Source organism: Cephus cinctus, unplaced genomic scaffold (assembly GCF_000341935.2).
Source record: "Cephus cinctus unplaced genomic scaffold, Ccin1 Ccin1_scaffold0129, whole genome shotgun sequence".
In the NCBI taxonomy this organism is placed as follows: domain Eukaryota; kingdom Metazoa; phylum Arthropoda; class Insecta; order Hymenoptera; family Cephidae; genus Cephus; species Cephus cinctus.
Genome location: NW_014332862.1, coordinates 1,251,977 through 1,265,904, shown reverse-complemented (window position 1 = coordinate 1,265,904; position 13,928 = coordinate 1,251,977). Strand labels below are relative to the sequence as shown.

Sequence of the window (13,928 nt, the reverse complement as noted above, 5' to 3'; positions counted from 1 at the left end):
CGGATTGTCTTTTGGGATTCATTTATAATCTTATGAAATAGAAATTGCGTGAAATATAGAAAGAGAAGTACGTACACGATTTTAAATATCCCCGCGATTAGTAACATCGCGCAACAATCACCAATGAAAATGAACACGATTGGATGAAACAGTGAATCTGCAAAGGCCATCCATATCTAGGATTTTTCTTTTTTGGTAACGATTTTTGATATTTTTCAACAATCCCTTTAGTGATTACATTGGAACAGGTTCATCATATTTTATATAGTGATTACATAAACGATAAACAGTTGAAATAAACCTACGTTCATGCATGCCCGCATAGTCTGGCAGATAACCTTATGGAAAACTAATTTTACTCGTACAACAAATATATACAGGAAATCGTGCAACTTATTTAGGGAAGATAACATAACTTCTCTTGAGATAATAATAATATAATAAGTAAATATACGCAGATCTAATTATTATTTCATATAATTATATATCATTTTTGTTACGCTATTATCGCACTTTTTGTGGGTTACATTTTAACGATGTTTTGCTTTCAAATCGATTTTGTTTTTATGCAACAATGCTTATTTTATACGAGAACTTCTTTTTATAAGTAAAACGTAGCATAGCTTTTAAAAAGTGGACAGTGGGTACAAAGTTTCATATAAATGTTTATATGAATTATGATGCTATACTTTTTAGGATAATGATTCCATAATATATTTTTTCTGACACTGAAAATAATCCTGCGGTTTCATTTGTCATAGTGCAATATGTTGAAGTTAATTCTACAAACACAAGAGGGGCAACAAGTAGAAGTGTCCATACATCCCGAGGACACATTTGCAGATTTAAAAAAGCAATATGAAGGTCCAGAAAATTCTGTCTTACCAGAATTTTTAAAGCATCTCATTACCAATGGGGATGAAGTTAGCGAAGACACCAAAATACTTGATCATGTCACTAATAGTAGTAGGTGATTCAAAACACTTAATGTATATCTGTCGGAGATTCATGACATACAATTAATTGTAGAAGTAGATATTACATGTATGTTTATGCGAGTGACAATTTTTTCTAAACAATTATTTCAGCAACACTTGAATGGGCAATGGAAGACTCTATGGAAGACATGGATGATTTAGATTCAATAGATCCTGTACAAAATATCATGGTCGAAGCTCAGATAAAAGAATGCTGTGCAAATGAATGCATCAGTACTGAGTTAACGGCACCAGATAAAACATACTTTCCATTACCTAGTGATGAAACAAGGTATAGAACCATATAGGTTTATATATAGATCTAGAAAAATAGGGTAATATACAAGGGATATTTCAGGCTATCATCATGGCTAATAGGAATTGCTAGACCTGACCTACTCAACCCTGCTACACAATATAATTCTAGTTTACATCAAAAGTACTTTGTGTGCAGTGATCACTTTCAACAGCATCATTTCTTAAAGGGTACAAATCAAGTTTTGAAACGTCGTGCTTGTCCATCCATAACTCCAGGATGTAATACTGAGGCAGTACTTAATTCATCCCTTCTGAAACCTCAACCAATGTATGTCAAGACAGAAGTTAAAGGTAAATCGTAAAACAATAAAACTGTATGAACTTTAAATCTCTAGTCTACATTTTTTTCAGATTGTATATTGTTGCCAACTGAGGAAAACGAAACACTTAATGATTCAGAATCCAACAGCGACATGGTACAAACTACTAATGTTCTTATAGAACCGGAACATCCTGGCATACTTTGTCGTTTGTGTGGTCAGACAACAGAAGATCCCATTTATTTCTATGCAGAGGAGGATAAACAAACTGAATATAGTATAGAGGATAAAATTAATTTATGTCTTCCCATAACAGTGAGTCACTACAAACCATGTTAAAATTATTTTTATTATTATACAGAAGTTCTTGCATTCTAGGTAAATGCCAAAGATCCACTTCCAAAACAATTATGTCACCAGTGCCATGAAAAACTGAATACTTGTCACGACCTGGCTCTGACTTGCTTAGAAACCGAAGATATCTTAAAAAGTATGTTACAAACGAAACAGTTTCATGTAGATGAGACAAAGCACTGTCCTCTATGCATACAAGGAGAAATGCAAATAATTAAAAAAAGTGGGATCTATCGAAAGGATAAGTTTGAGAAAAATCCGAACATCCTGAGTATCCCTAATACAAAAGTGCAACAAGCAGTGCCTTCACAAAATTGTGTTATAGAAGAAAACGAAGTTGATGATGTTACTGAAAGTAAGTATATTGCTGTTAGTCTGAGTTATTCAATAATTAACTGATACTTTTACAGAAATGGAAAACGACGAGTCAGAATCGTTAGTTGAACATTTTGAAGACGAGGACATTTCTGCGAGTCCTTTATCAGTACCAGATACAGAGTTTTCCTGTTCAATTTGTAATAAAACGATAAATTTCTACAATGTCATCTATCACGCTGATCAGCATTCTGGTCACCAGTGTGTAATTTGCAAAAATGTTAAATTCAAAACTGCAAATGAGCTCCGGGTACATTTTTTAAAACATGGGCATTCACGCTTTGAGTGTGAATATTGTGCCATATCTGAGGACGTAATTGAAATGGCAGTAGAACATGTTAAATCATGTAAACCAGAAGCATGGGATATTCAGTGCGATCGCTGCGGTGAAAAATTTACAGAAGATGAGGAGACACATACTTGCTGTGTCCCAGAGGACGAAGACTGGTAATTAAAAATAAAATTATTACTAATTATACCAAGAATCAATTTTTAATAATAATCTATTTACTTCAGGTTCGAATGCGAGCAGTGTGAAAAAAAGTTCAGGCGAAAATCAAATTTGACAATGCACATAAAGTCTCACGAGAAAAAGGAAACAATGATGTACAAGTGTGTCTTTTGCAATAAACAATTTTCACGCAAAGGACGTTTGCATACACATCTCTCAATTGTACATCAGGATATCGACGCCATTGTGAGATTCAAGTGTTATAAGTGTAAAAAATGTAACGAGGCGTTCAGCAGCTCAGCCAATGCAGATGCTCATATAACGGAGAAACATTTTAGTCAACTGATACTTTCTGATGTAAATTATATAAACGATCAGTTTACAGTAGAGGAATTAAATTTGACAAAATTGTATATATGCGAGTATTGTGAGAGATGTTTTACAATACCGATTTCGTTACACGAGCATCGACAGAATGAACACTCACAAAATTCTGATTATCACTGCAATGTGTGTAATAATTCCTACGAATCACATAAACAACTTCTAAGTCACAAAAGTCTTCATAGCAAAAGTAATGAATTTGAAGATCTGGGTATCCGGCAGTATTACGTATGCAAATATTGTAACAAGACGTTTCTGCACTATGCATCCCTAAATGCGCATACAATTCAACACAGACAGCCGACACCTTATTTATGCCGACCATGTAACTTAAAATTTGCTACGTATAAAGAGATGGAAACACATCGTCAAGCAACGCATCCTTATCAATCAATTCTACATGAGGGACCAAACGGCTCTTATCAGTGTCACTATTGCAAAAAGAAATTTAGTCATGAACTTGGATTGATCAAGCATATACGAATGCACACTGGCGAACGTCCATATAAGTGTGCAGTGTGTGGCAAAGCATTTTCACAATCGTCAGGACTTTATACTCATCTTAAAGTTCATTCAAATTTGAGACCTTACACATGTTCTCAATGTCCACAGACATTTAAGATCAAGGGTGACAGAGATAATCATGTGAAAAAGCATTCTGGTAATCGACCATACAAGTGTGATTTTTGCCAGAAGGCATTCATGACACAGCATGTTTACAGTCAGCATAGGAAGATTCATACGAATGAAAGGCCATATAAATGTGATACATGTGGTGATGCTTTCAGAAGATCACATGTGTTAACTGTGCATATGAGACGGCATACTGGAGAAAAGCCACATGCTTGTGATTTGTGTCCTAAAGCATACAGACAGCGAGGTGATTTGTTAAAACATAAGAAGATGCAACATGGTACTAGCTCGAGTAGTGTTTTAAATTCTAATATTACAAATAACTCAAACAGTGCTTTAAAAAAAGCCAGTACATTATTGACTACTGATGCGACTACCGTACTTTTACCGATTTGACAACATCAAAGATATCTATTAAGAATGAACAATATACACCAATTTTCCCAAAAGCTAATCGATTCTCAGAACATAATACCATACGAGTGTTTTAAATAAATCTGTTTTTAAACAGTGTTATTGGCATTGCATACTACCCATGTTTATGTATAAAGCAATGTGAAATAGAAGCAGACAGGATAGGTCATACCTTGTCTTACCTATCAATAAGAGTTACCAAAAAATAATATATTTAAGAATCTTGAAACGCAGCTTTTACCTCGGCTTGGATTATCTGCTAATTAGTCTATATCGACCTTTCACTGATTCATCAAATTTAGTTTACAGCACTAATTAACATAACATAACCCATAACCCCAAATGTTTTAAATTAGTTATTTTCGATGAATCTTTCAGTAATTTATTAGATCTATCTATAAATGTGAAAAAGCTTTGGAAAAACAATATCAATGACATAGGAATCTTATAAATGTGACATATTAATTTTACAAATTTACCGACTAATCTAATGAATGATAAGTTTGTACTTACCGACCTCCAAACGTAACGTGAACGTTGTGATCACCAGCCGTTAATCTAGTAGATTAGACTTTTTGGTGGTGTTGATGGTATTTCCGTTGCTCAATGTAAATAAACTAACTAGACATGCCCGTTTATCAGGTGTCGCACGATCCTAATATGTAAAATATATATCTATATACAATATTTCTTTTGGTAAAGTTAACTGAAGGTGCCCTGGTTATCTAGGCTCAAGACACCATGCTCAAGACCTAGGCTCGCATGACGTCATAGCCCATAAGGTGGCAGCACATTTACTGACATTTACCTCTTCAGTCAATTGCAGTTAGCGGTATTTCTATCCGCATAGTGTAAATATGCATCCCATCTTACAACATCAAAATAATACATTACATTGAAATATGGCTTTGTTACGAAAAAGTAGCAGAATTTTGCTACCGCATACAAGATTCGGTGTTGCATGTCAACTTGAATTATCATATTGCGTTTTGAATAATCTAAGAAAAGAAGGTTATGTCAGACCGTGTACAGTGTTTATGTATAAGTCAATACAATATAACACTTATTCTACATTAACTAAAAATATTAAAGCAACTAATATTACTGCCGAAAAACAGTTGGAGTTGGCATTGATTTCACTGTGCAGTCGTATGCAGAAAAACCAAGTGAGATATCAAGACCTGATTTATATAATACAATGTTATGAAAATAATATAGAAAAACTAAATAAGCAGAATCTTTTGATATTACTTCAATGCTGTGGGGATATGTTACCATATATTAATTTGGAAATTCGTCGTAAATTGACTGACCGTGTTTGGCAGCTCATACAATCTGAAAATGAAAGATTAACATTAGAAAATTACAAAACTTTACTTCGTATCTATGGTCAAAACTATTCTTATGTAGACCCAAAAAGATTTTTGGAATCTATGGATGTTGAACCTGATGAAGAAACATACCAGCTTTTATTGAATGCTACATCAAAAACAGGAAATTATGAATTAGTGGCTACTGTGATTTCACAGATGAAGAATGAAGTACGTCTAAATGAAGAAACATTGAATGCGCTTGTGCTGGTTCATTCAATAAATGGAGACATAGAAAATGCCAAGAGTATTTTCAGCACAATGAAAACTGAAATGATCGGCCCTTCTAAGAATACCTATGCTAATCTAGCATATGGGTATGCAAAGATAGGACTTTGGAAGAATTTGCAAGAACTAATGGAAACTAACAAATTTGATACAGTACAGATTATGTGTATAGTGAAAACACTCAGTTTCTCGGATCATGGGATCTATATACCAGAAGTTTTACAATATTTGGAAACTCCAATTGACCCTAATGATCCTTATATTATAAACACTGTCATTGAGTTAACTCATGCACAAAAAATAGAAGATGGATATAAAATTATAGATTTTATCCCAATATCTCAACAGCCTGTAAATCAAGTTAACACACCCAAACATTACTTTTTGTATGAATTAGTAAATACTAATACGCCCATTGGCATCATCATATCTGTTGCTAATAAACTGGTAACATCTGGTAAAATTCCAACAGCATTCTTACAAATAGCAGAAATTGCACTGCGTCTAAAAGCAGAGAGTGTAGCACTTGCAATGTTTGAACTATTAAAAGAGAGAGGTATAGCAATAAAGCCACACTTTTATTGGCCATTGTTATTGAAGGCTTCTAACGAAGAAGGGGAAGCTAAAATATTACAACTGATCGACCATATGCAAAGGATGGGTGCAAACTTAGATTATGATACATTAAGTTCTTATATATTTCCATACATGAATTTGTCAGACCCTATCATAGCTTTACGAAAGATACAAGATAAAGGTGTAACAGCTTCTTATATAATAACACCTTTACTTTCAGTACTTTTAGTCAGAGGTGAAGTATTTTCTGCCAGTATGTTACTTAAAACAATAAAATGTAAAATAGATCACCTATCGATTTTGAAACAACTCATTCTGGGATATAAGATTTCAAAAGATATTAACAATTGTACAGCAATTTTAAAACTATCAGCAGCCAATTTTGATTTTGGAGGAATATTTCTGCAGGATTTAATATCAGATAAAAAAAATGAATTAACTATGAGAGAACTCAGTTCATTCATAAAGTCGTTCAAGATATATCAATTGTTCATATCCAGCACTAGTGGGAAAATTATTAAAAACAAAATCATGGAATTAAGTGGTAATGAAATGAAAGAAACATCTTTTGAAATGATCGAACAACTGGTGGATCCTACATTGGATTTGCCAAATACAGACCATTTCACAATGATACCACATCCAAGCCAAATGACTACAGAAGAATTAGAAAATCATTTAACAGAACTTCGAACCAAAGGATTAAATACACGAGGTGTCTTAAGAAAGTTACTCCAATCTTATTGCACCGAGAATAATCTACAGAGAGCTCAAGAGATTAGAGCAGAATTTGATGAAAATGGTTTCAACTGGACGCCCGGTATGAGAAGTGCTTTGTTTGATTTATATTCAAACAATGGGATGATAAATGAGGCCCAATCTGAATTAACAAAGTTAAAAGTATATCATACCAACTTTCAAATAGACGATCAAAAAATCTTGAATTATGCGACTGTACTTGTCAATCAAAATAATATACAAATGGCACTGAATCTATTAAATGATCATAAAGTCGTAAAAGATGATTCAAATATATCCAAGAATTGTTGGCAGTTTTTAAATACAGTGGCTCATAAAAATCCAGATCACGTGGAAAAGTTATTTAATCTTTTGATAAGTAAACATTTTTGCAAGATTAATAACGGCATACTTGGTCCCCTAATAAGAGTACATTTATTAAAGAATGATGTTGTATCCGCTGTGGAAACTTTCAAAAAATTAGAGAAGAATTATCAAAAGGTGCCACTGCTGCAAGAAATAATGATGGCCCTTATCAGTTCGAGTGATAAGACATGGGCGGAGAAGCAGCTACAAGAAGTTTATGATATTGCAAAAAAAATCGTTAATATACGTACAGTAAATGCATCACTACTCGTTGCATTGGCTAAATGCAAAAAATTTAAAGAAATTCACAATTTGTTACGGGTATAAAATATTTTTCCTCCAATCCACTAATGAAAGTATTTCAAATCACGTTAAACTCATATTTTTTTTTAATTCCAGACACAAGGAATTTCAGAAGACAAATTATCTTCTGCATTAACTTTTGTGCCAGAGGAGACTAAACTTCCAATTCTATTTACAATTCTTGAAGCGAGTCGAGGAATCCCAGACACATATATAAATTTTATTTATAATTTAATATTATCTGTTTATAGTAAGTTTATTTATATTGATTTTTTGTCGCTCATAGTTTATCAGAATGTAACCTGACTTTGTTTGATGATACAGGTAGAGCGGGAGATTATGAAGGAGCTATGACTCTATGGGAAAAGATGATCTCTGAAGACATTCCTCCAACGAAGTGGTTTAGAGATCATTTCATTGAGTTATTATCATCTCACAAAATTGAATTACCACAAGACTTTCCTGTAAAAAGGTACCAAGACGAAATAAACAGACGAAAATAACTTTTATCCAGCGAACGTTTAATAGACTGATTTTGTACACTCCTTCAATACAGAATTGTACTGACCAACTAGAACAAAAACTCTATCCTTCAGTGGACCATAATTAGCTTTATTACGCTGTTCTATAATAAAATCCTCGATAGTCTTGTTACTTTGCTGTAACTTTTGAAGTTTACCTTCCAGTGAGCTAATCTGAAGGTAAGTTTCATTCTTATCCAGTCGTGACTTAATTTCCTCATACTCGTTCTTCACTGCAGCCAATTCCTGCTTGCAAGACGGTTGCTCTGCATTAAACTGATTTTTTTGTGCAAGTAACTCTTCTCGTCTCAATTCAGATCTTGCCTTTAAACCGTCTAAGTCCTCCAGGACGACGAGTTCATTTTGTCTTTTATTGACCTTTTCGTTGAGTTCGACAAGCTCAGCCTTAAGTCTCTTCTCCAAAGTTTCCATCTTGATTAAAGTTTGCTGCAACCGTGAATGCTCCTTGCTCAACCCTTCGAAACTCTGTTCGCCACTCGAACCATCATAATCGATATTAGCTGATTGTATATTGAGAAGAGCCAGTTCATCGCCAGACCCAAAGTGAAGATCGCTATCTATACTGTTTGATAACTTTGCCAAGCGTTCGACTACAGTACGTTCCAATTTCTTGAGTCTCTCCAATTCCTCGTCTTTGTTCTGATCAAAGGTCGACATAAATTGTTCCATTGCTTCTTCTCGTTTGCGCAATTCCTTATACTTAACTTGTTTTTCAGATTGACTCTCCTCTAAATCTGTTTCCAATTGCTCTAATTCTTGTTCCATCTCAGACATACGTTTCTTTAAATCAGCTGTTTGTCGTTCAGCCGCAGCAATGTCAGTATTGTCGTGTTTGACTTTTGCTAATAAACGTTCTTTCTCTTCTTCGGGTGTCAATCTGTTCTTTTTCTCTTCACGTAATTTATCCCTCTTCTCTTCGACTTCTATGATCTTCACACGTAGCTTTACTGCTTCCTGTTTCACTTGGGACAGTGCAATCTGCTCCTCCATATTCGATTTCTCTAGTGACAACTGATCCAATTCATGTTGCATATTGTCAATAGTTTCTTGCAACTCTAACTTTTGCTTATGTAAATTATCATATTTTTCGCGAACGTCAGGCTCCATGTTTTCCACAATTCTTTCTGTATTTTTACGCTCAGATTCGATGCTTTTCTCTATATTACGAAGCTGCAATTCCTTTTGCTGTCGTTGCTCGAAGATTTGTTCAATTTCTGCCAAGGTGTGCTCATTTATCTGTCCCAATTCCTTGGCCTCTAATTCTATCGTATCCTTATCCGTATCAGATGCCATTTTATCGACAACTATATTATAGTCAGCCAGTTGACCTTGCAAATCCGTTAACTCAGCAGCCATGTCTTTTGCTCGTTTGTCGTAATGCAAGAAAGTCGCTCGCTCCTTGCTCTGACTATCAATTTGCCGTGTGATAGTCGCTATCTCTTGGGTAAGCTCTCTGATCTTCAACTGCACAAGACCTTCATAATATCGTTTATCCTGAATTTGCCTACATAAATAAAATTAAATTTACCATTATAAACTATTTTTAAAATTTAATAAATTTTATGAACTACCTAGTCATGGGCAATCCTCTATTGGTTCCTGGTCGAACACCAGCTATGCCTTGCTGCGTAATAGGACGATCCATGGCATTCATGTTCATCTGCCCGGAGCTGGGTAATCCTGTATTTAAACGACCCAAACCTCCAGAAGAACTCATTGTATTTAACCGTGTATTAGCAGTGAGTACTCTGCTTGAGAAAGTCGAAGCTGAGGGTGGCCTAGCCAGCGGATTCCTCACTGGCGTTGCTGATCGAAATCCACCCGAAACACGAAATTCAGTTGCCTCGTTCTTAATGCCTCTACGAGAAGTTGGTCTCTCGATTTTACTCTGGGCTCTGGTTGTTCCTGAAGATGTTCTCTCGGCCCGATTTTGAGTTCTTTCTACAGAGTCGTCCTGATCTCTCCTCCATCGAGTGACCGGCCTCTCGCCAACTTTCTCATTTGTGACTCGCTCCAACTCCATTACTACAGGATACAAACTAATTAAGCAACACGCAAGGTTTTTGTATTAACGAAGTATTCGCGTTGTCCTAATATTGGACCTTCTAACTCCGTGTCTCACTTGCGATTACCAATGCGATACAATGTTATCGCTTGTGGTGCTCCTCATCGTCATGGAAACCTGAGCGTTCCAGGGTACCATGGATATCGTATCATAAATCTTCCTTCATTCCCCTATAGCTCCTAGAAAGTACGTGGCAGAGAAAGTTGCTATCTCTAGAATTTACAAAAGGTGCATTACACTAATAATAAGAAACAATAATTTCCTATGCAAAGATAATAAAATAAGAAAAATACAAATTTATGTAACGTTCACAGCGTTGCTGCACGGATCTGTAATATAAATTTGACTTTATATACTCATTGTAATTTCTTCTAAAAAGATTCTCACAATAAGAAATGAACTATGACCTCAAGGTACGAAGAGATTGTGTGAACCTGGAATACATTCATCATTTCACAGTGGGAGTCATGTAAATTCAAATGAAACTAAAGATTATACACTTCTATAGCATCCTCGATAGACAATCCGATAAAGTTTACTAAGAACCTCCATTCATAAAAACAATTTAAATCTAATCTTGATGCATTTGTTAACCCGGTATCTAGCCCCAATTCATTCTAGTTTAAAGAATCTGACCAAATTCAATTTTCTTTTCAAAGTCAAGAAGATAGAAAAGAGAAACGATAGATGGCACCAGTAGTATAAGCGAAAAGAAGCAAGCAGTTGCTAAGCAACTAGAGTGACGCGGCGTGGCAGACAACCGAGGATGGACGGCGGCCCCCCAAAGTTGAATTAATATACGGGCGTCCAAGAATATCCTCGCCTAGCCTCGGGGTAGCTGCTGCCTACCGGCACTACTACGGCAACCTACGTCGCGGCTAGGTTGACCGTTCTACGGAAGAAAGGCGGTGTTTCCATTGAGAGAATATCATCTTGGCGTAGTTCAGTTTTAAATCGTCCACCGCGTGGACGCATATTCGCCTTCGGGCTTGCAGTTCCTTTTACGAAGGATAGTATCGCCGAAAAAATTCTGATGCTCGGATAAACCGGTTTCGACGCGGCGAACTCCTCGTGCACGAGAATGCTTTGAACTGTGACAAGTGTCTGTGCGTAATAGCCTGGTGTAAATAAATACACCGATCAAGGAATCGATAGCCAATCGAAGATACAAAACAGACGAATATGGACGAGGAGGAAATCGACGGGGTTAAATCTCCTATCAAGAGGCTTGGCTCTACAAGGAAATTACTCGTCTTCAATAGTAAGTTCTTAAACAGGAGTGAAATCTTTATAAAGTGTCGCGAGTCAATGGCTTTTCCATTCCTAACGGTTGTGTCAGGGTTTATGGCAGGGAGACGAGGTAATACGAACGAACATTATATAAATTCTTAAATTATTTTATTCAGGAGGAATACATTATTTATGTTTTTATTAAGAATACCTCGAGTCTTGAGTTTCTTTCTCTACAGTTTTGCACAGTAATGCTTTTACGGATTTTGATATTCTGCCTGATATCCTTTAGAAATTGCTATAGTGCATTATGAATCGTAACGTTCTTAGGATTATGGAGGAATCAAAGAATGCACTTTCACTCCTCACAATCCTTATTGCTCGTTCGATTCTACAGAAACATCCTGACTCGACCTTCTTACAATGACGCGAAACCGGTGTGTATTCAAATATATTCTGAAATCTATTAAATTATTGAGCATCCGTATTCTCTGTTATTGAATAATTGACATATATATTATTTAATCGTATTGTTTTTGGCTCGCCACTGATTATTCAATTGCTGAATTTCATAAAAATTGTGTATTGTCCATTGTAAGGCGTCGCTTGACTCTTTTACGCATTCGTAAAAATCTCACGTAGCACAGTCGACGCCATTGGTCGTACAGAACAGGTGCAATTTGTTTATGTGCTACATATAGGCCTTCGAAAAATGGCAAAGCACCAAGGCATCCAAGTGTATGAGATAAAATCATATTCGAGAGGTAAAAGTTAAGACTGGCTCTTCGTTTGGTGAGAAGGTGAAGAGAGGAGAGAAGAAGATCGGTTAGGCAGATGCTGCGAATTCCCTTCGTTCAATACATTCGCTTCGGATAAAATAAACAAAGCTCACTAAGAATATACAGATGTAGTTTTTTTCAATTATGCACGAGTGTTCTCCTTTGCGCGTGTAAAGGATATCTGTATATAATGCGGCAGCCATGTATCTCAGCAAATGTGTAGATGTACGTACGTACATTCGTCGCATTTTTGCAGCTGCTTGTATTTCGAATAGAAGATACGCAAAGACGAGCGTTGAATATCCACCCCGGTTAGTATTCAGGAAGGTTTGTTTAGATTTAAAACGGCTTCTCGCACTCTCGAAAATATTTTAATACCCATGTACAAACGTGGGACCCGAAAAAAAAAAACCTTTGAAATGTCTACGAATCAACAAAGATATACCAAAATCAGATTCAACTCGGTCGGTTCGGCAGAATTCCTGGTTGCCGACTTTTATGTTATCCAGAACGGAGCAATTAATTGTTCCGCCAGGTTCGAGAGTTATTTGACCGAGCTAATGTTTATACACGAAACGTAGCCAAGATTACCAACATCGTTTATAATATGGAATGTGTACAAGAAATTGTTAGATCGTATTTTTTCCTCATTGCGAATAAAAGGGACCCAATCAGCCTATCGCGAGAAAACCGCCTGGCAAACCGCGGTTAGATAAAATATACAATCTGGAATTAGACGTCGAACAGAATATCGGATCAGTGGGTGTTCAAAGCTTGCGCAAATTTTCGTACTTCTAGCTTACCAAATTTATATATACAGCAGAGGATTTATTTGTGTGGCAAGTATGAAAATTTATCGATAAAATATTGGTTTTCTGTCCATTTTACATTTTGCTTCAAGTTGTGAGAGGCATGGGGACTCACGTTAAACAAGCTGCAAGTTGAAACTTGCAATTTGCTTCCTCCGAATCGTAAGTAGTGTACGAAGTCCTTATATGAGGAAGCATTTTCATTTTTTTTAATCTTTGGCTTCCTCATAGATGAATTTTCATCTACTACCCACGATTCAGAGGAAACAAATTGAAAAATTAAAATTCTTGGCATCCTCATACAGGGACTTCGTACACTACTTACGATTCGGAGGAAGCAAATTGCAAGTTTCAACTTGCAGCTTGTTTAACGTGAGTCCCCATGCCTCTCACAACTTGAAGCAAAATGTAAAATGGACAGAAAACCAATATTTTATCGATAAATTTTCATACTTGCCACACAAATAAATCCTCTGCTGTATATATAAATTTGGTAAGCTAGAAGTACGAAAATTTGCGCAAGCTTTGAACACCCACTGATCCGATATTCTGTTCGACGTCTAATTCCAGATTGTATATTTTATCTAACCATATTAGCGAATTCAAGTTGAAAAACATACGTTGAAGAATTCAACTGTTACGAGAGTAATAACGTTATCGCTTTCTAATTATAGTACACGAGATAGGAATACTAATTAGTTTATACTCTGTTCCAATATAGGCATACTAATTTTTTTTTTTTTTTTTTTTTTTTTT

At 35.6% G+C, this 13,928-nt stretch overlaps 4 protein-coding genes across 14 annotated transcripts in view; 3 read left to right on the top strand and 1 right to left on the bottom strand.

Moving 5' to 3' along the window:
* The first annotated feature begins 118 nt into the window (after positions 1-118).
* Positions 119-4,836, top strand: LOC107262817 (zinc finger protein 678). Of its 5 annotated transcripts, none has more exons than XM_015729382.2 (8): positions 119-195; positions 762-966; positions 1,089-1,269; positions 1,336-1,586; positions 1,647-1,870; positions 1,934-2,264; positions 2,320-2,731; positions 2,801-4,836. In XM_015729382.2, the coding sequence occupies exons 2-8, from the start codon at positions 768-770 to the stop codon at positions 4,146-4,148; spliced, it is 2,946 nt and encodes a 981-aa protein (XP_015584868.1). In that variant the 5' UTR covers positions 119-195; positions 762-767; the 3' UTR covers positions 4,149-4,836. The 5 variants fall into 5 exon arrangements, with proteins under 5 accessions (XP_015584868.1, XP_015584869.1, XP_015584867.1 ...); XM_015729383.2 differs by lacking the exon at positions 119-195 and adding an exon at positions 206-444 and having other exon boundaries at positions 1,432-1,586; XM_015729381.2 differs by lacking the exon at positions 119-195 and adding an exon at positions 206-444.
* Positions 4,837-4,927: 91 nt separating this feature from the next.
* LOC107262816 (leucine-rich PPR motif-containing protein, mitochondrial) lies at positions 4,928-8,256 on the top strand. Its single transcript, XM_015729379.2, has 3 exons — positions 4,928-7,765; positions 7,844-7,997; positions 8,072-8,256. The coding sequence occupies exons 1-3, from the start codon at positions 5,069-5,071 to the stop codon at positions 8,248-8,250; spliced, it is 3,030 nt and encodes a 1,009-aa protein (XP_015584865.1). The 5' UTR covers positions 4,928-5,068; the 3' UTR covers positions 8,251-8,256.
* On the bottom strand, positions 8,247-10,520 carry LOC107262819 (intraflagellar transport protein 74 homolog). Of its 4 annotated transcripts, none has more exons than XM_025080368.1 (3): positions 10,422-10,520; positions 9,861-10,314; positions 8,269-9,793 (listed from the first exon to the last, which is right to left on the bottom strand). In XM_025080368.1, the coding sequence occupies exons 2-3, from the start codon at positions 10,310-10,312 to the stop codon at positions 8,269-8,271; spliced, it is 1,977 nt and encodes a 658-aa protein (XP_024936136.1). In that variant the 5' UTR covers positions 10,313-10,314; positions 10,422-10,520. The 4 variants fall into 4 exon arrangements, with proteins under 4 accessions (XP_024936139.1, XP_024936136.1, XP_024936138.1 ...); XM_025080370.1 differs by having other exon boundaries at positions 10,392-10,509; XM_025080369.1 differs by having other exon boundaries at positions 10,412-10,492.
* Positions 10,521-11,095: 575 nt separating this feature from the next.
* LOC107262812 (SLIT-ROBO Rho GTPase-activating protein 1) overlaps positions 11,096-13,928 on the top strand; it is a 30,486-nt gene continuing 27,653 nt past the window's right edge. Inside the window, exon 1 of one of the 4 annotated variants that reach the window (XM_025080360.1) lies at positions 11,096-11,714. In XM_025080360.1, the coding sequence (XP_024936128.1) occupies positions 11,537-11,714 (178 nt within the window). In that variant the 5' untranslated portion in view covers positions 11,096-11,536. The remainder of the gene's footprint in view (positions 11,715-13,928) is intronic. The other 3 variants (XM_015729368.2, XM_015729369.2, XM_015729366.2) reach the window with 3 other exon arrangements.